The sequence below is a fragment of the Podarcis filfolensis genome (genome assembly GCF_964270895.1).
Source record: "Podarcis filfolensis genome assembly, chromosome: 2".
NCBI lineage: Eukaryota > Metazoa > Chordata > Lepidosauria > Squamata > Lacertidae > Podarcis > Podarcis filfolensis.
Genome location: NC_139605.1, coordinates 39,970,995 through 39,994,046, shown reverse-complemented (window position 1 = coordinate 39,994,046; position 23,052 = coordinate 39,970,995). Strand labels below are relative to the sequence as shown.

Below are 23,052 nucleotides of genomic sequence, written 5' to 3'. Positions count from 1 at the left end.
ACAAGGACTCCCTTGCCTGCAAGCAGATATAATTCTTTACTGCAAAAGGCGCGTGAAGTGTGCTTCTAGGTAGTATAAAGACCTTAATTAGTTGCAAACCGGATGTGTTTTAATTGTTCTAGCAACCAGCCGGGAAGCTTCCTTGTTCTGAAAACACAGCATTCATTTTTATGTGGAAACATGATTTAAACCTGTCATTTAAACTGGGCTTTTCTCTTGCTGATTGAAATAAATGTGCCCTGGGTGGAATGGATAGCCTTTTAAAATGTTGAATTCAAATAATTGTATTTTATTATGCTTTTCGTGTTTAATAAACACTGGAGGATTTCTTTATTGTGGTTGCTATGGTAATGCATGCCAAAGTCCCTTTACAGATTTTTTTCAAAAAAACTTCCTGAGCCTACAATTAGCTGTTTCATGTTTTTAAATAGATAACAACTGTTCTATTATTTTGTATTGGCATCGGCCCGCCTTCATCATAGCATATCAACAAAATATTTGTGATTTGGATGCACCTTGTATTTTGAAAGTTCACTTATTATTAATTGCTTTTGTTGGTGCAATTATAAGTGTGTTTTCCTTTATTGTTTCCTAGGAGGAAAGGGTACCTAGGGCGGGTGGCATCAGCTACATGACGGTAGCCTGCCTTCCCTCCCTGCACTCTGTATGATGACAAAAACATTACAATTATTTTGTCTGGAACAGGCAGTTTTTCCTCCTCCAGGCTTATCTCAACACAGACATCTACAGCTAATTTTACAGTCTCCAAACTTTATGAGCCCATTTTAATTTCCCCTTTCACTTGACAACCTGTGTATTGAGCATTCGTCCTGATTGTTTGCACAAAATTTGCAGGGAGGCTAGATGACACTGCGTCAGGGAAATATTATCCCACACTTCCCAGTGCATTGTTATGTGCCAAATTCATTTTAATTATGCAACCTGATTTCACTATGTGATTGTGTCCCACCCAAAAACAAAAGAAAGTCTGGCAGTCCCCTTTTTGGCATAAATTATTAAATGTCTGGGAAGCTCAACAATTATAAGAATAACCTCAGGTTTTTTTCCAGCAAAAATTACGCATTTAAGCAGAAGCCTATTCTTGTTCCCAATTTTGCTCACTTACCAAAATTATTCACATATTGCACTGCTAGCCCTAATCAGAGAAACACATGCAAATTAATGGACACAAGTAATTTGTTTATTAACTTCAGTGGATCTACTCTGACAAGAATTTTCTCAATGATTTTTATTTTATTTATTAAAATAAATGCCTTTCACGTAAATATTGTTAGGCTGTGTACAAAAATACATTAAAATTAGATTAAAACCTACTTACAGAAAAAAATAAAATACCAGCCCACATTAGGCCAAAGCAGACATATCAAGTTATTAGAGTCAACTGTTTGGTTGGCTGCAGGCTGATGTACTTACAGAAATGATAATACCTGTTATTAGGAACATACATTTAGGTGAAAGCAGCCCAGCTGCTGGATTCTGCTGGGGAATCACTTTAGAGATGTCCATTTGTGCTTCATATGTTCAGTGCTAGAAACACTGATGTAGCCCCTGTTCTGTGCAGTTGTATCCAGTTCCAAGACAGTTGAGGCTGTGCTGCATGGAACAATGCCCTGACCCAACCTGCTTTTTGAAAAAGAAAATCACCTTTGAATGAGAGATTGCAATTTTAATAAGAGTTCCGCTCCCCCACCCCATTACTTTACTCACCAGTCATTTTTTCATTCATAAATGCAGCCACTATAAATCTCACAGGATTTTGATATTTTTCCCTTGTAAGTACTTTGCTACACTGAATTTAATATTGTGTGCTCGATAGCAGCTCCCCTTCTTTCTTCTCTCCAGATCTTACTCCCATTCCTTCTGCCCCTTTTTTCTTTTTAATGGAACTCTCAGCTTTAAAAACAGACTTATGGAGCTGTCCCAAATATATCAGTGGAACTAGCTTCAGTTAAGTTGAGAATAAAGCCACACTTACCGTACTTGGCCACATCTAAACCATAGCCCTAATTATTCTATGATTCTAGCTTAATGATTAGGGATCATACCACAAGAGGGAATTAGAAAATAAATTAGTCCTGGTATTCTTATTATTATAACTCCTAAAATAAATATTAAAAACAAAACTTAAACCACTGCACTGTACTTGAAGTTTGAAAAGTAGTCTGGTCTGCTATTTGTGAATTCTCACAATCCAAAATAGCAATAAAGAAATAGCAATAAAATCTAGTCAGCAACTAACTTCAAACTATGTTCAAGGGCAGCTTGATCCTAAGCACGTTTACATAAGTAAGTACCCTTGTGTTTAGTGGGCTTACTCTGTCCACCAACCAAGCAAATGTGCATATTCCAGAGTTGTAGTTTCAGAGAGAAGCTGTCAACTATGCTCCTTGCTAGGAATCGACGCTCGAAAAATTAAAATTCTGCGCATCCCAAAACCTATCATTCATCACAGTAGAAACCGCGTGCAAAATGCCATGGGCAAGTAAGAATACAGAAGTGGCAAGGGCAATGGATCAATCTTGATTAGCAGCAAGCCTGCCGCCATCCTAAAAAAAAACACAACACAACCCTGTGTTTAAGGGGCTTCTGAAATGAATGGACTGAACTGCACCTCTGTAGTGAAAGTGGCGCCTGTTAGCTAAAAGAGGCCCAAGGTCCCAGGTGAGGTCTTGGCCCAACAGCTGAGGCCATCGCGTGCTGTCGCAGGACGCAAAGAAACCTCCTGCCTTCCCGATCCATTGCATCCCACCTTCGGCCGGTAAGCAGCATCCTCGGCCGGCAGCATGCGGATAAGGAAGACCACAATTCCCAGCGTGCTTTGCGGCCGGCCTCCAACACCGCGCCTTGCCATTGGCTCCTTCGCCGACAGCCGCCAACCAGACGCGGGCTTGTAGGTTGGTAGAGCGGTGTGTTTCGTCTGTGTGTAGATCTTGCTCTTTTCTGCCCCATCCCGTGTAGGGAGGAAGCCGAGGGAATTGGTTTTCCCGCCCGCGGTGGTTATTCCTGCTGTTGCTATGGGGGGTGGCGGGAGTAGCCATGGCAATAGGAAGGTCTCCTTCGAGATGGATGAGCAGGAGCGAGTGCGAGTCCTGCAGGGCATCCGGGTGAGTAGGAGGGCGAGCGCGGGGTGGCGGGCGCCTGTCTGGTAAAGGGCTGGAGGCAGGAGGAGTAGGGGGGACGGGGCGGGGGACTAGGCAAGTCCGGGGGGTGGTGGAGGGGGGCATGGGAGTACTGAGAGGATGTCTCTGGGGAGCAGGGACACGGGATCTAGGGGTCATGGGCTTCTCTGGATTGAGTGCTAATGGTCCCCAAGGTTATAAAGTGTGTTTGGTAGGGAAAACATACTCCCGCTTTCCTGAAGGTGTCCACCTACATTTCTTCTTAAAGCCCACGACTCCTTTAATGTGACACGTTTAATAGGCCCATGAGTATCAGTTGCTGGGGAACCCAAGCGAAGAGAGTGTGCATGTGGGCTTCCCATAAGTTTCTGGCTGGCCACTCTGAGAACAGAATCCTGAATGGGGTGGGCCTCTGGTCTGACCCAGCATGGCTTTCCTTATATCTTTCATTCATATATATATATATATATATATATATATATACACACACACACACACTGTTTTACAATTTAGAATATACATTTAAACCTTAAGAAGGGAAGTCATTGATATTTTCTCTTTCCATGATTCATTTTGCATAGCATAAATCCCCACATATTTCATATAAACTAGACCATTATTATTCCATTATTACTTCCATCAAAACTTATTTATACTGTTCAAATTATCTTAACGCTGCCAAGTGTACACAATTTCCCCCCCATATATTCAGTAATAATAATAATAATAATAATAATAAATTTTATTTATATCCCGCCCTCCCCAGCCGAAGCTGGGCTCAGGGCGGCTAACAACAATCAAAATAATCCAACATTCTAAAAACATTCATTATAAAATTAATTAAAATCAAATTAACATTTTCTTCTTTAAACAAATGTTCTTCTTGTTCTCTTATTCTATAAGTTAGATCCACAAGCTGTGCATATTCCATCAGTTTAAGTTGCCATTCTTCTTTGGTTGGGACCTCACTTGTTTTCCATTTCTGGAGCATCTTGTGGCTTAGGAAGGCAGATGGCCTAGTAGCCTTTTTATTAATAAAGATTTCTAGTGTTTTAAGTGCTCAAATTTCTTTCTAATTCTTAACTTCGCAACGGTTTTGTGAGGTTGTTTTTTTTTCAAATCCCATTTTAGACGTGTGGCGTTTAATTTGAGAATGATTTTGTTGACCGCTACTTGTCATGTTAGTGAGTGAAGAGGGATTTGAACCCAGGTTCAAACCCAGTATAATTTGTTGAATGTAGGAAGCAGGTGAGGAAAAAGAACATGCTACTCCTGCTCATAAAAGCAATATGGAATTGTAGGCAAGTAGGGATAGCCTTGCCATTTAACAGCACTGCAGATGCATACAGCTGTCAATTCAATTAAATCATGTGTATGTGGGAGAAAAGGGTTCTGACATGTTACAGTACAGTCTTCAATAGCTTCTGTATAGAAAGCTCATTTTATATTATTATTATTAATGTGCATCCAAACTTAGAGAATGGCAGTACGTCCAACAGAAGTGTAGTCTCAGAGTATGACATCTGGACTATGCAAAACAAATTGGTATAAAATGCACATTGTGGTACAGTGGTACCTCGGTTTTTGAACGTACAGTGGTACCTCGGTTTTTGAACGTACAGTGGTACCTCGGGTTACAGATGCTTCAAGTTACAGACTCCGCTAACCCAGAAATAGTACCTCGGATTAAGAACTTTGCTTCAGGAAGAGAACAGAAATCACGCAGTGGCGGCGCGGCAGCAGTGGGAGGCCCCATTAGCTAAAGTGGTACTTCAGGTTAAGAACAGACCTCCAGAACGAATTAAGTTCTTAACCCGAGGTACCACTGTAATCCATTCCGGAAGATCGTTCGAGTTATGAAACATTTGAAAACCGAGGCGCAAAGGGCTGTCTGCAAATTCAGTAGAGAAATTTGAAAAAAACTCAGCGGAAGCTGCTCAACTTCTGAGGTGCGTTCAAAAGCGGCAGCATTTACTTTGGGGTTTTCAGCGTTCGAAAACCAAAACATTTGACTTCCGAGATGTTCGAAAACCAAGGTACCACTGTATCTGTGTGTATGTTTTGAATAATTGAGGCAATCCTAAGTTCTTAATATCAGGGGGATTTCTCTGTAACCGTAAACATCTTTTCATTTTACAAGGCCCCAAGTACTCTGTTGCTTGTGAGTGCAGAATGACAAGAACCAAACTGCAAGTCATTAAACATTGCAAGTTTACAAATTCAAGTGTGGAAGTGTTCATAAAACACTGGATCGGGTTTCAAGCAATATTATTTGTATTAGTTGTAATTGATTAGTATCTGCTCTCCATCACAAAGTTACTAGCTAAGGGAATTTTTTTTTAAAGCCTCGTCAGCTTCCCAAGTACAGTAAGCAACTTTAAAAATATATATAAAAAGCTTTTTGGCAGTATGCAACTTGTAGAAGGTACATTGATTTAGCTTTGGTTGTTGCAAGCAGTTCTGTCATGAAGACTAATCAAAGTGGTAGATTAAAGAGTATTAAACAGAGATCAGATAAGGATTGAAAACAGCTGAGGAAAGGATAGCAGAGAGAGAGAGAGAGAAGAAACAAAACCTCACTCTAAGGAGAAGAATGTTGGAAGATTCAGGGCCAACAAAAAAAGTACTTTTTCATGCAACACATCATTAAATTATGGAATTCACTCCTATAGGAGGCATGATTGCCACCAACTTGGATGCCTTTAAAAGAGGAGTAAACAAATTAATGGAGAATAAGGCTAACAGTAGCTACTAGCCATGATGGTTGTGCTGGGCTCCACAGCCATGGGCATAGCCAGGCAACTGCCCCCCAATCAGGTAAATAAAATATTTACCGTATTTTTCACTCTATAAGATGAACCAGACCATAAGACGCACCTAGTTTTTGGAGGAGGAAAACAAGAAAAAAAAATATTCTGGATCTCAGAAGCCAGAACAACAAGAGGGATCGCTGTGCAGTGAAAGCAGCAATCCCTCTTGCTGTTCTGGCTTCTGGGATAGCCGCGCAGCCTGCATTCGCTCCATAAGACGCACACACATTTCCCCTTACTTTTTAGGAGGGAAAAAGTGAGTCTTATAGAGCAAAAAATACGGTAACTAACTGATGAATTGCATGGCAGATAACTCAGTCCCCCCCCCCCAACGTAAAGCCTGTCCCCTAAAAGAACTGACTATGCCCACATCCACAGCTAAAGGTCCTACTGGCAGGCTTCTCACAGACATCTGCATCTGGCTGGCCACTGTGAGAACAGGATGCTGGACTTCCTGGGTCATTGGCCTGATCCAGCAGAGTCCTTATTTGGGGAAGGGCAATTTGATAATCCTGTTCTTGCTTTCTATTAGAGAAGCCTTATCAATCTACAGTGGTACCTCGGGTTACATATGCTTCAGGTTACATACGCTTCAGGTTACACACTCTGCTAACCCAGAAATAGTGCTTCAGGTTAAGAACTTTGCTTCAGGATGAGATCAGAAATCGGGCTCCGGCGGCGCGGCAGCAGCAGGAGGCCCCATTAGCTAAAGTGGTGCTTCAGGTTAAGAACAGTTTCAGATTAAGAACGGACCTCCGGAACAAATTAAGTACTTAACCCGAGGTACCACTGTACAGTAAAAGGGTTAGGCTTTTCTTTTTCTTTTTAATTTCATACTAACATATATATCTGTAATCATGATATGTTTATTTGATATTCTTGTCTCTTGCTATTTTTATCCTTATGTGTGTAGACCCCTAGGAATAGGGTAGGCTAGAATTCCAAATGTATTCTAAAAATAATTTTTAGAAAATCATTTTCTAGCATATTCAGTTCCTTTTTTGGGACATTCTCAAAGATGGTAACTTTACACTTCCAGCATTGCCTGAGGAGTGTCAAAACGACAAATTAATACCTGCTAGGCAATCCCTTTCCTATTCATTCCTAAATGTATTTTGGGGGGGTTTACTGTATACCTTTCAGGTATACTTACAGTAGCTTACAGAAAAAAATACAACAAAATAATCTGTCTTATTAGGACAGTTTTTAAATCACTATATACCCTACACATCATAACAGCCCATTAGCAGCAGACAGCAAACTAAAATTTTGACTAGTGAATACTTATTTTCCTCTAGAGTGCTTGTCATTCTTTTGTTATTAAGGGTAAGGTGTTGCATCTCTGATAATTTCCAGACATGAGATGGAGAGATGAAGGCAGCAGCACATGAATTATGATTTCTTGATCTCCAACACTTAGTTTGGGGATTCATCCAAATTCTAATACAGGGGTGGCCAACTCCCGAAAGACTGCAGTCTACTCACAGAGTTAAAAACTGGCAGTGATCTACTCCCTTTTTTGGGGTTCAGGTCAAAGTTGTTGAGCTTCTTTGGGAGGAGCCATGGATCTACCAGTGATCTACCACAGACGTTCAGTGATCTACTGGTAGATCAAGATCTACCTGTTGGACGTGCCTGCTATAATACAACTAGTCTCTCTTTTTCTTTCTCTCTGCTTTTAAAATTGTGTTAGCTTTCTGAAGATGTGGTGAAACGAATGAAGGAACCTTTCCAACCTAAAAGGGATCAGCGATCACCATCCTTTTCTCCGCCTCCTTTGTCACAATCTACAGAAGGGAAATGTAAGACGTCTACAGGTATAGTGCTGAATTTTTACAGTACTCATATGGGTGACATATGGCTGTCTTCCCTTTTCACAGCACACTTGTGTTTCATCAATGCATCAGCATTTTTAAGGTAACAGTGACTTAGTATATTCTATTTCCATTTAGCTGGGCACATGTTCTGGGCCCATTGTTGTTCAACATCTTTATAAATGACTTGAATGAAGGAGTGGAGGGGATGCTCATCCAACTTGCAGATGACACCAAACTGGGCGGGCTAATCAATGCCGCAGAAGACAGAATCGGGATTCAATGTGACCTTAATAGATTGGAGAACTGGGTCCAAAGTAACAAAATGAATTTCATTAGGAAAAAATACAAGGTTCTACACTTAGGTAGGAAGAACCAGCTGCACAAATATAAGATGTGGGGGGACATCTGGCTTGCCAGAAAAGGATCCAGGGGTCTTAGTGGATCACAAGCTTAACATGAGCCAACAGTGTGATGCAGCAGCAAAAAAAGCTATAGCTGTTCTAGACTGCATATAGTGTCCTGATCAAGGGCAGTAAGAGTATTGCTCTATTCTGCCTTGGTCAGACCATACCAGGAGTACTGTATCCAGTTCTGGGTGTACCACAATTTAAGGAGGATATTGACAAGTTGGAACATGTGCAGAGCGGGGCAACAAATATGATAAAGGGTCTGGAAATCAGGCCTTATGAGGAATGGTTGAGGAGTTGAGTATGTTTAACCTGGGTAAGGGACTGAGAGGAGATATTATAGCCATCTTCATATATCTATCACATGAAAGATGGAGCAAACTTGTTTTCTCCTGCTCCGGACAGCAGAACCCAAACCAATGGCTTCAAGTTACAAGAAAGGAGATGCAGACCAAATATCAGGAAGAACTTTCTGACAGTAAGAGCTGTTCAACAGTGGAACTGACTCTCTTGGAAGGTGGTGTGCTCTTCTTCATTGGAGGTTTTTAAGCTGAGGTTGGATGGCCATCTGTCATGGATGTTTTAGTTGAGATTCCTGCTTTGCAGTGGGTTAGACTAGATGACCCTTGGGGTCCCTTCAAACTCTACAATTCTAAAATGTTTTGTTACTCTACAGCATTGAGAGCCAGTGTGATTTAGTTGTGGTTTAGTGTTGACCTAGGACTGAAGAGGCTAGGATTCAAATCCTTGCTGGACCATAAGGTCCACTGGGTGCTCTTGGGTCAGTCACCAACTCTAATCTAAATCTAGCTCACAGGGTTGTCATAAAGATAATATGGTGGGGTGTGGATTTCCTTTACCATGGTTTCCTTGGCAGAAAGGTGGGATATAAATGCACTAATAAATAGAGTAAAATGTAGGGGAAAGCAACCATAATACCACTGTTATATTTGATTGATTATATTTGGTGCTTAGGGATTGTACCATAAGCATGTAGTGTAGTTATGTGTGTTCAGAGGTTCGCGAACCTATTCCAGATGTTACCAGTGAGAAAGAAGTGGAGGAATTCTGATGGAGCTCAGCTGTTTCATTCTCTGCTTAATGGCTTGTTTCAAAGAATGGTCTCTCGTGAGTGGTTTGCTTACCTAAGTCAGCTGGTTCTTGATTTCCTCTGTAGTCCCTAAACAAGCATTCTTGGCTCATCTGTCAGTTGTCCCTTCAGGAGCCTTAATCTTGTTGTTTTGAGGGATCTGGAATGATTTGTGAGCTAGTGAATCAGTTCTTTACAGGTTGAAAATGAGCTGATTAGCTTTCCCCCACAAAGTCTAGTTGTGGGTAAAAAAATAATTGTAAGAGCCACTACTCCCACCTGCCTTGTTCCGTGTCATAGTTACAGGAACAATTTATTCAGTCTTCATGATTTAACAAAGATTTTCTCACTCAATCGTAGACCATTTCTAATTCAACTCAGTGACTTGCTGGAATGTTACACCTCTGCCCTTTATACATCATATATTTTAATTAATCAAGGAGAGAGGCAACTTTTTATTCCACATTAGTTGTATTCTTCTTTTCTTTTCTCCAGAGATCCGCCCACCAACAGCTGACAACTTGGGCCGAAAACCCTCTGAAGCAGAGGAGGATCTGTACAAGAGGTGAGATACGTTTGCATCATAAGATCATCATCCAGATTCCTCGTGTTCTTTTGAGGCCATTTACATTGTGCAGTGCTACTGTTTTGTGGTTGGTGGGAACAATGCAGTGGATGGGAGAGCTGAAATTGTCTTTCATTGCTTTTATGCTACCACAGGCCCAACCCAACCTTTAGGACAGATGTGGAGAACTTGTGATCCTGACCAATATGTTATTGGTCTCCAACTCCCATCAGACCTAAGCAGCTTGGACAATGCGCAGGGTTGATGGGATGGTTGCCCTGCAACATTTGGAGAACCACAAGTTCTCTACCCAGCCTTTAGGCAATGAAGAATTTTCTCATTCCTGGTATTACGGACTATCAGAGTACTTGGGCATGTATGATCTATGTTGTTGTTTAGTCGTGTCCGACTCTTCGTGACCCCATGGACCAGAGCACGCCAGGCATTTCTGTCCTCCACTGCCTCCCGCAGTTTGGTCAAACTCATCCTGGAAGCTGCGAGAACACCATCCAACCTTCTCGTCCTCTGTCGTCCCCTTCTCCTTGTGCCCTCCATCTTTCCCAACATCAGGGTCTTTTCCAGGGAGTCTTCTCTATATGATGATCTATAAGATGGCATATTAAAATCTATTCTCTTCCCTGGGCGGGGGTGAGGTGGTGTAGTGGTGGTGTCACTGAATAGTTGAATGCTGGAATGATTGGGTATGAGCCAATTGTGGGTGCATCACCTTCTGATTCGATTTCTCATTGCTCAATTACATTTATAGCTCATTGTGCTCCAGAAATTCAAATGGTGACCTGGTCCCATGAGCTGGTGATTATGCCATGTAGAGCATAACTCTTCTCACTATGGTTCCAGCCACGAGAGCTGGATCTTAATTTGGAGGTCCAAAGGGATTTGCTGAGCCCTTCCTTCTCCCAACAGGTATGAGCAAGAGCAGGCAATGGTCCAAGAGGAGCTACTCCGACTGGCCAAAAGAGAGCGGGAGGCAGCCAACGAGAGTCTGAATGTGAGCCTCCAGCGGGAGAGGAATACCACCAATGAAGAGAAGCTGAAAGCAGCCCAGCTGGTGAGTATCACAAAAGCTTTTCTGGGAGGTAGCCCCACCCCCTGGAATACCATCCCTCAAGTAATTCATGAGGGAAAGGCCATAATAAGCACTTCTTAAAAAGTTTAGCCATACTTTCTTGGACTCTGACATTTAATTTTTGATTTCCTATTTTCTTTACAGTTCAGTTTTATTTGTGATACATTGTTTTGTTCAGGTTTTTTTACATGCTTTTATGAAACTTTATTGATTGCTGTGTTTTTATTCTTTGCAAACTGTTTAGAGGTTTCCTATGATACTAAGTGGTATAATTTGTGTAATAAACAGTTTAGTCTATAAACAGGTTTTTATTTAATTAGTCAGTTAAATGTTAAAATCTTTTTCATAGCCCCTCCTTGAGTTGTATAACTCGTAAGAAGACTTTAAGGCAGGAAGAAGATACATGAAATAGGGATGGCTATTGGCCATGTGGACTATGGCTGCAGGGAGTTGAAACCCAACATCTGGTTTCCCCGCCTCTTTTATGGCATCTTTCCTGTCTAATCTGAAAGGAGCAGTTTTGACAAGGAGTTAAAAAAAAGAAGGGAGTGAATGTCTGAGGCAGGTGAAAGGTGGGTGAGACATCATGCCTGGCAGCTGCAGTGTTAGTGCTGTTACAGCTCTGGAGAAGTGATAATTTCTTTTTTTGTGAAATGTAATTATCAGGCTATTGTAAGGGGGGGGGGAATCAGTGAATTATTTCCAAATTCAGAGCACTCTTGTCTCAGAGAGTTGGCTCCACAGTTATGTGGAGTGCTCTTGCTTGCCTCTGTGGAAATTCTCTTAATAAGTAATGAGAAGAAAGTTCAAGAAGAGGAGACACCTGCCTCTAAGAAAATTAAGGGTACCACAGATGAGCAATTTCAAGTTTCTCGGTAGTACCCACAGTTTTCTTGGAGGCTGGCAGGCTTCTAAACCCTGCCATGTTACATTGTTTGAGGGGCTTGGAGGAGTGGCAAACATATGCAGTCCTGCATTGTTTGCATCCATCTGTCTCAGGAGGCAATGGAAGAGTATAATTTTGGGGCTGAAGTCAAATCATTGGAGAGTTTCAGCACCTGCTGTGACTGTCATTCTGAGCTGCGTAAGTGTAATTCAGGCAGCAGAGTCAGAAAATGAAGCCTCTTTTTTAGACCAAAGAGATGCCTTGAAAAGAATCAGGAATAACTGATTCGGGGTGACTTTCGGGGTATCCTTGAACACCTGGTGGAGAAACCTAGATGTGAGTATATGAACTTGTGTTGGCAGTAGAAAAATCAACAAGCCGACATAAGAGCTTTGGTGGCTAGTAGCATGCTGTCCCAAATAATTTTGAAATTTCATGTCAAAATATGTTCTTCTAAGGCAGAATACAAAGTTTTTTTTACAGACAAGTGTATCTGTATCATTCCAAATAGGAACACTTTTTAAGAATTTCAGGGTTCAAGTCTTTCTAGCATATAGTAACAATTATTTTTAGCTGGTGCTTTTATATAGCATTTTTGAGTGCCTTAAAGGCTTCACGCACACTGTCTTATTATGTTCTTGCAGTTTTAAAGCAAGGTGATAAGAGTCTACACTTAAACTCTTGTAGGATATTGAAGTTCGACACAACCAGCAGCCAGTAGGCATAGGAACCAGATAGTACAATGTGTAATAAAGCAGGCATAGTTAGACATCGCATGTTAGAAGCAGGGAATATCCTTTCATTCTCTATAAAGTGCCCTGTACGTGGATGATGATGCTATATAAGTATATAGATAAATAATTTCAGGGTACGAATCCTGAATTTCAGAAGTGCTTAATCAGCTTGTTCCTCTCTCAGGCATCCCAAACAATCTAAATGTTCACATTGAGTCAGGGAGGTGGAGGCTATAAAGTGAAAAGTCACTTGCTTGGAATGTTGGAAAGTATGTTAACCTAATTTATATTAACCACGGCCTTAAGTGAAATACAGACCGACTAACATGGATTTTAAAATTCTCTGCTGTGAGAATTCCTAATGCAAATCAAATGGATTTTAACTCAACACTGGGTAAAAAGCATTTTTCGTCCTTATTGAACAGTGTCCATGAATGCTTCTTTGTATTGAGACACTGTTGGTAAGATGACGCTGAAATTAATGAAAATTGGATGCATACATTATTCAGACAAGCTAATGTTGGTGTTGCTCAAACCTCTTTCAAATATCCTGCAGTCATTCATTAAGCTGATGACTTTTGCTGGGCTTTTCAGTCATTTGGAAGAAGTATTATAGAGCTGTCAGGTTGTGTGTGTGTGTGTGTGTGTGTGTGTGTGTGTGTGTCTGTATCCGTATCCGTGCTTTACTACCATAGTGTTTGGTCAAGTGGGTTTCACAGATTTTTACAGCAACTCAGGTTGCAATCTGTAGAAGCTGAAAGAAACACCCAGAAGGATGATCAAAACTTCAGTGTACATCATTTAATTTTTAATTATGTCAGGCTCTCTAGTACAGAATGCATTACTCAGTCTTTTTCTCCATAGCATGCCCCTATTACAGTTACACAATGCTGGTTCAGGACTAGTAAACTAGTCATATTTCCTCTATCTACTATTCTGACAAGAGGGAAGTTGCTCCTCCAAAACGATAATCTGTAAAACCGCTGATTAAGGCACAATTCACATCTTGTGCTTGTCTGTTATTGCTGTCCATTTTAATGAGACTTGCCAAGACATTCCCAGTGAGTTAATGCCCTTCTGTTTTTCTAAGATGAAAATTTGTCCAATCTACTCTCCACCTTCAAAAGTCTTAAATTATCCTGGAGTTCTGGTAAGAAAGTATTCTTTACCAGTTCTCACGTTTCTGCTTTGCCGTGTGATCAAAGCTGTACCCTACAGCAGGCCTGTGCAGAGAGGGGTGGAGGGCAGCTGGGTATACTGGAAGGCAGGATATAATAAAATAAAATAAATAAATAAATACAATTAACGTGAAAGCCAGAAGCAGCAGGCATTTAGGTGCCCTGTGCATAGTGGTGCACTGGGAAAGAATGATATGTCAGTGGTCAGCCTATGGCTTCTTCTGAACTATTGGGAGTTGAAGGTCATACCATGTATCATTGGAAAGGTCACCTGGAGACACCCTGTGCCCTTGCTGTAACAGTAATTCAGTCATTAATACTCTCGCGTCGAAAAGGCACCTCGGTTAGAGCAGCAATATTCCTTCTTCACTTTGCCACTCTCGGGCCATAAATCTGAATACAATGGCTGTATATTTTAAACGATTTTGCTTTGATTGCATTGAAAGCCATTTGGTGTTTAATCTGTGTTCTTTACGGTTTTCATCCACTGACTTTTATTATTATTAGTATCTGTGCAAAGCGATGGCTCAGTCTTACTGCCCCGTGTGCTTCCCTGGGATTGTAGAATAGGCTGCAAACTGAAAGCCACCAGACTTCTGGGCATAATTAATTACTTATTTCATAAAAGAGGCCCTTTGCTTGAAAACAGGCGGAGAAGGAAGCTAGCTTGGAAGCCAGAGAAGCAGTGAGACTTTATTAAGGCACTCTCTCTGTTTCAGATTCTGTTGCTGATTTGGGGTAAAATCAGAAAAGCGGGTACTTCAGGGTTCTCTTTCACAGCATTAACCATACAGGATACTTTTTTTGTGTTAAATACAAATAGTGCTCTGCAAATGCACTATAGGTTTAGTCAGGCTTGCCTATGTTCACCCCTGACCTTCCTCTCTGCTAATTCTGAAAGGGTCCAGCTCTGTGCCTCAGAATCAACATTGCAAATGAAGCACATCATTGGCTTATATTTTCCTTTGGATAACTTTGTTTCCATGGTGCTTGAATAGATTTGTAAATTTATTTAGCAATGGCAGGGAAGTCAAAAAGGATGGTTGATTGTCCCATAGGGGTTTCGGGGGAGAGTAGCCATAGGAGAGGCTGGCTCATGAACTTTCACACATTTCTGTTTCCTTTCCTGTCAAAACCAAAAAGCCCAGGCTCACAATAGGTTTAGAACTGAAGGGAGGTAGATCAGCATGCTTTCCCTCCCTTTCACCCCGAGGACATCCAGGAACCTGATTTAATTTAATTTATTTGTTTCTTCGGCTTTTTTCTTTTTTAGGGCAAGGCCCTCACAAGGCAGCTTATGTAAGAGCAACAGTAGAATCCAGTATCATATTTCAATAAAAAGCAATAATTTGAAACAGCAGTCTCAAACATTTCACAGGCCGGTAACTCACCACTGTGAAATTGACTAAAAACAAATCTAAAAGATTTTCAAATGAGCAGCGATATATTATAAGCAACTACGTGTATGTTCCATATTTTCCCCGAAATAGGATTCCAAGGTAGATTACAGAAGAAGAAATCAGAAAAATAATAAAAACAATCAAAGGCATTCCAAAACCAAATATGTTGATGGCAAAGAAGCAGAAAAGCTAGCTCTAAAAGCAGTCTAAGAAAGAAAGACAAAGTGATACAATTCTGTTTCCCTTATAAGAGCACTCATGACAGTGAACTAACTAGGTTATCTCCCTCCCACCCCTCTTACAGAGGGATGAACAAGCATAAAAAAGATATCCAGCCACTTCAGATAACCACTATTTTATCAAAGGAGATATATATATATATATATATATATATATATATATATATATATATATATTAAGGTCTATCAGTGATGCTCCTTGTTAGCTGTACTCAACGTAGACTCATTGAAATAATGGACTTAAAGTCCAATGGGCTGGTTCCAAGGGTGACAAAGTGGTTTGATTTTGCTCTGTGCCAGAGATGGAGAATTTATGGCCCTCCAGGTGTTGTTTGATGTCAACTCCCATCAGCCTCAGCTAGCACAGCCGATTTTTAGGGGTGATGGAAATTTTAGTCCGACAACATATGTCTGGCCACAAGTTCCCCACTTTTGCCCTATGTTTTCCTGTGAACAAAAAGGATTTGGGGGCTCAGCTTAAAAGTGGCCAGCCATGTTCACCCCCTGCAGCAAGGACCCCTAGCTCCTATGTTGGGTTCAGGGCTCAAGGCAAACCTGCCCACCCCCCATGAGCCATGAAGACATCACAGGAGCTTTCAGTTCCACATACTTCACTTCAGCCCCTGGATTGCCAGCTGGGACTAGCAATGGACTTGCACCTAGATGCTGCTCTTGCTTGGAGCAGGAATATCGGGTCCATTTTGCAGCAAATGTATGGGGTTTCTGCTGTGGGTAGACTCACCGCCTGCGTCCACACACTCATAGGGAAAGTTTAAAATAAGTGATGGGTTCTTGCTGTTTATAGCTAGTTGTCTAAACTGTTAGGAGGAAGGGGGAATCAGAAGGAAAAGAAACCAGGAAAAGGACAGCAGAAAAGCAATGGAAAGGTGGAGGGAGGGAGGGAAGAGGAAAATGGGAAGTGGGAAGAGAAAAATAAGAAAAGCTGTTGCTGAAAAAGTGGACAAATAAAAAGGGAAACAAAGGCTTAGGCCCTCTTACTGTTGCTCAGAAAGAAAGGGTATTTAAAGCCTCCCCAGAATGCTTGTTGAAGGTTGAATGTGTCCTGGACTATGACGCCTCAGGGACTTTACATAATATGCTACTCAGTCATAGGTCACTTTCCTTTCCCTGCTTCCCCATCTCTGTCAGGGGATAGCTCTCTCAGACTCCACAGATGCATTGTCTGACACTAAGCATGAGCTAAACATGAAGAAGCCTGGTGTCCACCTGCAAGGACAAATTTAGAAACTTGCTTTTGGTTAATCAGAACTTGCTGAGTTGTCTGGACCCAGAGCTGTGGTTAACAGTAACTGGTTTAAATAAATTGCTTAAGAAATCACAGTTTGAAATTGGCTTGTCTGAAACTATCCATAGTTAATGTGGACCATAGTTTGTCGATCCAGACCACACCACAACCTGCAGTTAAGCAAAAGCAGGAATGGAAGTTTAGCAGTGATGTCCAAATACAGCTGCTGTGTACTTCCAACCTTGGCCTACAATCCTGTGCTCAGTTCACATCCCATTGAACACAGTGTGGTGTACTTTTGTGAAAACACTCACAGGATCACAGTGTTAGCCTTTCTGCTGCATCTGCTTATTTGGCTGTCTATTTTTTAGGGTGAAGGTCACCTTAAAGTCTAGATGCTGTTAGCACTTCTGTCTGCTACTAAAGAATACTTGTGCTGAAAGTGCTTTGATTTCCGGTGGTAAATAGTGACCAAACGTGTTCTGGATGTTTTATCTTTACATGAAAATCCTGAGGCCAGTGTCAAGGCTGCCCAAGGTCCCAGCTCACAAAGGACCAACGCTGCTTTCTAATTAAATACAAAAGTCTTTATTGAAGTTCAGTTTCACTTCCAGAGCCGCAGCGCGCAGCCCCACGTCTCAACTGTCAGACCGCTGATGACCCTTCTGAATCTCCTCCCCCTGTACACCAATTTAAGACCTTCGCCTTGCTCCACCTTTTCCGCTGCTCCTTCCTCCTCTGGGTCCGCCTGCCCGCCAGGGTCTCGCCCTTCCTAGCCTCTTCTGCCGCTGATTCCCCTGAGCCTTCTCCCTCCCTCCGGCGGGCTTTAGGAGCTGGTTCCCCATCCGGGTCTCCTGCTGTCCCGCGCGCCTGTACATTTGAACTTGGCGCGCACGCCCAGCCAGCAGTTTTCCTCCTAACCGTTTCACTGCTGCTGTCACTGCTTCCCCCTTCGGGTGGGCTAGCTGCAACTGACCTCCCCTCCATTCCCCCACTCTCCGATGGAGGCGTGGTCAGCCCTGACTTACTCTCCCTCCCCTCCGGAGGAGACGCTGGCCCTGACACATGTGACTCTTCCCCCCCACTACGCTCTGGTGGGGAAACTGGTCCCGATCCTCCACTGCTGCTTTGGGGTTCCCCTCTGGCTCCTTGTTTCTGGTGCGTCCCCCCTGGGACCCCCCTTGCCCTGACCATCGGAGCCCCCTTCTGGGAATCTTCTGATTCGCTGGAGAAGCTCATGGAATCTCTCGGGCCACTGTCATACTCCCCTACGCTGCCCTCGGATTCTTCCCCTTCGCTCTCCAATTCCTCTCTCCCCAGTGCTCCTGCTCCTGATTCCCTGACAGCCAGTTTTTCTAATTGTTTGTGTCTTCCTCTGAGCATACCAAAACATTATCAGCTAGTGTTACTGCATTAATTTTGTTTCTTTTTTGTTTTGCCTCCTGAAGCTTTAACAGCATTTTCAGGGGTCTATTTTAAAATGTTTTGCTGTAAAAACTAGATAAAAATGAGGTGGGAAGCAGAGATTCTCACTTAATTGTGTATTCCTCCAAATAGCTAGGACTTGGTGTATAATATTTAATACTGTGAAGCCTGCAGTTTAATCGGAGGCAGTATGCCTCTGAATACTGGTTGCCTACTTTTCCCAAGTTGGAAAAGTGCTGCTTGAGGGCTTCCCATAGGCATCTGGTTGACCCCTGTTGGAAACAGGATAGATGGCTAGATGGGTCTTTGGTCTGGTCCAGAAAGGCTCTTCTTAATTTGGGAGGCATGCAACTGCTGCTTTTCATATTCTCTGATAACTGCAGATAGTTCCAACTCCTGTCCAATCCAATGCTTTCTTGTTTTGTGAGAATCTCTGTTTGCCTTCCAAGGTTCTTGGACACCTTCCTTTTTGTATCCCACCTTCCACTGTGTTGCGGGTATGAGCATGGGTGAGCTCGTGTGTCAGTAGCAGCAGCTTTTAAGGCCTAATGGGTTTAAGCAAAACCTTTGAAACAAATCAGTGAGAGAAGTGGGAGGGAGGAGAAATAAACGCGATTAAGCAAAGGCATCTCATTACGGCTCTAGAAAAGAAGGATTATAGCCTAGAAAATAGGAGGATATCATTTAGAGAGGGGTGTGTGCATGACGGTGTTATTGGGATAGAGGGAGAGCAAATAGAATAAATGAAATTAATACCCTGAAAAGAAGCATTACCCGGATTTAGGAATTGGTCTAATGTGATTTGCTCAAAGCTCTGAAGTTCTTATCTCATTTAATCCCCTAGGATAATAGCTTTGTCAGATGTATTGACCAAGAAAGCCCTCTAATTTCCCCTTCCCCCATTTTTTTGTCTTTCCAAAAAAGTAATTTGGGTGCTGGGAAAGTTTCATAACTATCCTAAGGGAAGGAAGGTATTGGGTCACCTGTGGAAAGCAATTAGACTGAAGCAGAGTAGTGGTGTCACCAGGGAGTTAATCTGTGTGTTTGCTGATTGGTTTTTTTGTTGAACAGAAATCTTTCCTGTGGCTGCTGAAATGTTGTCCCTAGTCTTTCTCACGAGGAATTAGAATTAAGCCATGGCCATGTTATGGGTGGTGAAGTTTGTTTGGCGGCATTACAGGAGCAATCATATTGGTGTGTTTTTCTTTGTCTAAAGCTAAAGCTTCCTTCCTATCGCTTTGGGAAGTAATTGCATAGAATATGTGCTACCTCTTATTCATTTGGCTTCAGTTGGTTAGGAAACACATAAGTTTTTGAACTGCATAGAATTATTCAACTAGGAAGGAGAATGGCAAAATGACTAATTGTGTTTGCTGTGAGTAGAAGCACACTGGGTGGCAAAAATGAATATTTTAGTTTTTATGTGATGGATTTGTGGTATGCTCCTTCTCCATAGCCCATTCAGGGTCTCTAGGTAGCCCCCCCAAAAGGCCTGCATCTGTACTGAGCCATCACTGGGAGGTGACTCTTGATCCTTTCCACCTATCTTGAACAGCAAAATGAGCATCTTCCTGCTTCTGACCATGACATTTGCAGCTCAAAAATTGGGATGATTTATTATTTTTATCTTGCAGAAAGTGGCTTTCAAAATGTAAAAATAATAACCTTATTAGAACAAGGGGAAAAAATGTAGCAATACACCATTCAAGACAGCAGCAGATTAAAAACCAGATCTAGAATATCAGATTGAAAACCAGGTGCAGCAAGTAGTCACACAATTTTATTGGTATTGACCCATTTATTAGTATTAGTATGCACTAAGGAAAAGGTTGTTGATGTGGGCATAAAACTGAACTATTTGTGGATAATATTAATGAAGGATATGAATTTTACCTCCTTCACATGAGAAATATAGCTGGCACATCCATTTAGCGGGATGTTTCTCCATTAATTGGCATTCTTTTGTGGGGAGATCTGAATAACTAATGAGAATGTCGCCTTGTTTTAGTTGCTGATGCAGGCCCCAGTTTCTTATGAACTGCTGAGGTTGTTGGGCAAACGGGTGACGGCAGCATCTTTCCTGATTAATGGCTCATATATTATTTGAAGTGCGGTATAGAGGACCAGAAGAAGCTGCCAGCCTTAGGCTATCTAAGAATGAAGCCAGGTAAAGTGAACTCATGCCTACTGTAATTACAGGCTCTGAATGAGGACTTCCAGGCCTCTTGCGCTGGCCTATGGTACACTGGCTGGTTGTGACATTCTCCCCTCTATGTTATGCCAGCTAATGAGAAGAGAGTCCCCTTGGGCGATTGCTGGGCATTTCGTCACCCTGGCAGCTGTAATTTGGAAGCTGATTGATTCACTAAATCATTTTTTTTTTTGACCAGGTGCCATTCTGAAAGGCAAAATTTACTTTCACACAGCTCAGTTATTTTCAGCAGGTCAAAACTGCCTGTTAGCTTAACCAAGTCAGCAGCTCGTATCCAAAATGTGTAGGGTTGGTTCGCGTGGAGCGGTCATGAGAGGGAGAGAGGATTAAATAGTGCGAGGCACAGGTGATGTTTCATCCAGTAATAAATACAGGAACCTTTTCTTTTTATACCTGTACATGAGAGAATCCCCATGGGTTTGGAACATTTTAATTTTTTAACAATACATGACTATAAGATGAGCCACGCAAAGAATTCTCTCAAAAAGATCTATATGAGATTCAGGACTGTGTCATGTGCAAATTCTGGTTACAACTACTAAGACTCATTCAAAGTACAGTTGTACCTTGGTTGACGAACGCCTTGCAACTTGAACATTTTGGCTCCCAAACGCCGCAAACCCGGAAGTGAGTGTTCCGGTTTGCGAACGTTCTTTGGAACCCGAACGTCCGACGCGGCTTCCGATTGGCCTCAGGAGCTTTCTGCAACCAATTGGAAGCCGCACCTTGATTTCCGAACATTTTGGAAGTCGAACGGACTTCCGGAACGGATTCCGTTCGGCTTCCGAGGTACCACTGTATAATAGAATTGTGCCCTTGGATGCAATAACGCAGTCCTGCAAGTAAATCTGAGCAGGTGATACCCCACCTGTTCACACATACCAAAGTTAGTTATATTTGACACGTCGAGCCAGTAAGACTGAATTGTTTCCACCGAAGTTTCCGTGATGGTTTTTGTTGGAAGCAATTCTGGTGTGCCAGGGTCAGCCAGGTGAGAAGATTTAAATCCCGAAACAATGCACAGTGATTGTAGCGCATTGGAAGGAGCGGGAAGCATGTTAATTTTGCTGAGCGGAGGAGGGAGAGGAGTTGGGCTAATTGTGTGACAATTATGGAGAGACCGTTTCCTTCCATTCCCCTGCTAATGAGCTATCTTTGCAGTTGGCCCTTTCTGTCATGGGAGTTGGGCACACTTCAGTGTTCTTTGTATGCAGCCTCTTAAACATTTAAGGGATCTATTAGGATGAAAAGTGCTCAGGCGGTGTTAAACGAGCATGCTACAGCAGCCTTTGCTTTAGTGCAAGCGCAGTGCTGTCGGCCCTCATTATTAGAGGGCTCCAGCAAAGGATGGTAGTGAACAACTTCAGATCCATGAAAACAGCTTGATTGTCAAAGGAAGAGCTGCTGGGGAAGGGGAAATACGTGGGGGTGGGGGGCTGAGCTTAAAACACGGCCTTAATGTGCCACAACGAACCTGAAAAATTAAAAACTCAGCATATTTCCCCCTCTTGCCCTAGGGGAAAGCAAAGGCATTATCTGGCTGAGGATAAGAGGCTGCCACTCCAACTGCCTCTGTGCTTTTAATTTTCCCAGCTACAAAGAGTGTGATTTGTCAGACATCTGCAGCAATCTTTCTTCTTTGCCTTGGAAAAAAAAAACCTTCGGAGTTCTGCTGCTCTCATCTCCTTTTATCTCCTGACTCTGAAGGTTAATTTGTGTTTGGAGGGTTTGTGCAGATTTCAGCAGCTGATGGTCTCGTGAGCTTCCAATTTTTATAGCTGCCTGAGCTGGAGGATGCTATCTCTGGGCCTTGCCACCTCCCCCCCCCTTCTAAAAAAATCATAGAACTGAAACAAACTGCTTCTGGAGCAATCTCTTTTACTTCAAGTTGGCCTCCTCTGCATATGTCTTTGCAGTTTTCACTAATTTCTGAAATCTGCTGCCAACTTAGAATTTTACTGGGCCTTCTTAATGAGTGAAATGTATGTAGTCTGTTTTAGAGGGCTGCAATTTACTTTACCTATGCCTGATAAGGGAGCATTATTGCATCCCAGAGTAGAATTCTGTAACATTTCGCACCAATTTACTTTACCTATGCCTGATAAGGGAGCATTATTGCATCACAGAGTAGAATTCTGTAACATTTCGCACCATGGTTTCCAGCTACTTTATTTTTTTATTTTAGAAATTTATAAACTGCCCTTCGTCATAAGACCACAGGGCAGTTTGCAACACAGTAGCATAAAAACATAATGTAAATAGATAACATAATATCCATACAATGTAAAAAAACAACAACAGAACAGTTACATGCATATAATTCATAGTAAGGAATTCTTAAAGACAGATAATATTAGATAATGCATAATAATACATAATGAGCAATGCATAATAAGCAGCAGTGTTAAATTATTCACAATGTCAACTTGCAATAAACTCTACAATTCAAGCCCTGTGAAATACAAGACTCTAATAACATAAGTTAATCAAGAAATTGAAGATGTCTTAAGAGTTGTAACCAACCTGATTTTTAGTGTAAACCTGGCTCAACACAGCTTTCCTTTGGGAAATTCCTATACTAATATGATTCAACTCATAGCCTACCAAAAATAGTTTTATGTGCATGGTGTTTCATCTGCAGGTATGCAGAAAGGGGTCTCATATTTTGGGGTATTGTGGAAAACTCTTCTGTGCAATAGACCCATAACCTGATGGATGGATGCAATTATGTATGGCGTCCCTCAGCAATAAAAAACAGATGTGATGTTCAGTGCATGTAAGTTGCTTGTTCTTTTAGTCTCAAAATAACAGCTGAG

At 41.9% G+C, this 23,052-nt stretch overlaps 1 protein-coding gene across 6 annotated transcripts in view; it reads left to right on the top strand.

The window, feature by feature from the left end:
- The first annotated feature begins 2,904 nt into the window (after positions 1–2,904).
- Positions 2,905–23,052, top strand: part of CHCHD6 (coiled-coil-helix-coiled-coil-helix domain containing 6) — a 189,268-nt gene continuing 169,120 nt past the window's right edge. For 3 of the 6 annotated variants that reach the window (XM_083602802.1, XM_083602806.1, XM_083602803.1), the window contains exons 1-4: positions 2,912–3,125; positions 7,644–7,767; positions 9,760–9,829; positions 10,754–10,898. In XM_083602802.1, coding sequence (XP_083458928.1) covers positions 3,036–3,125; positions 7,644–7,767; positions 9,760–9,829; positions 10,754–10,898 — 429 coding nt within the window. In that variant the 5' untranslated portion in view covers positions 2,912–3,035. Of the gene's footprint in view, positions 3,126–7,643; positions 7,768–9,759; positions 9,830–10,753; positions 10,899–23,052 lie in introns of all 6 variants that reach the window. The other 3 variants (XM_083602804.1, XM_083602801.1, XM_083602805.1) reach the window with 3 other exon arrangements.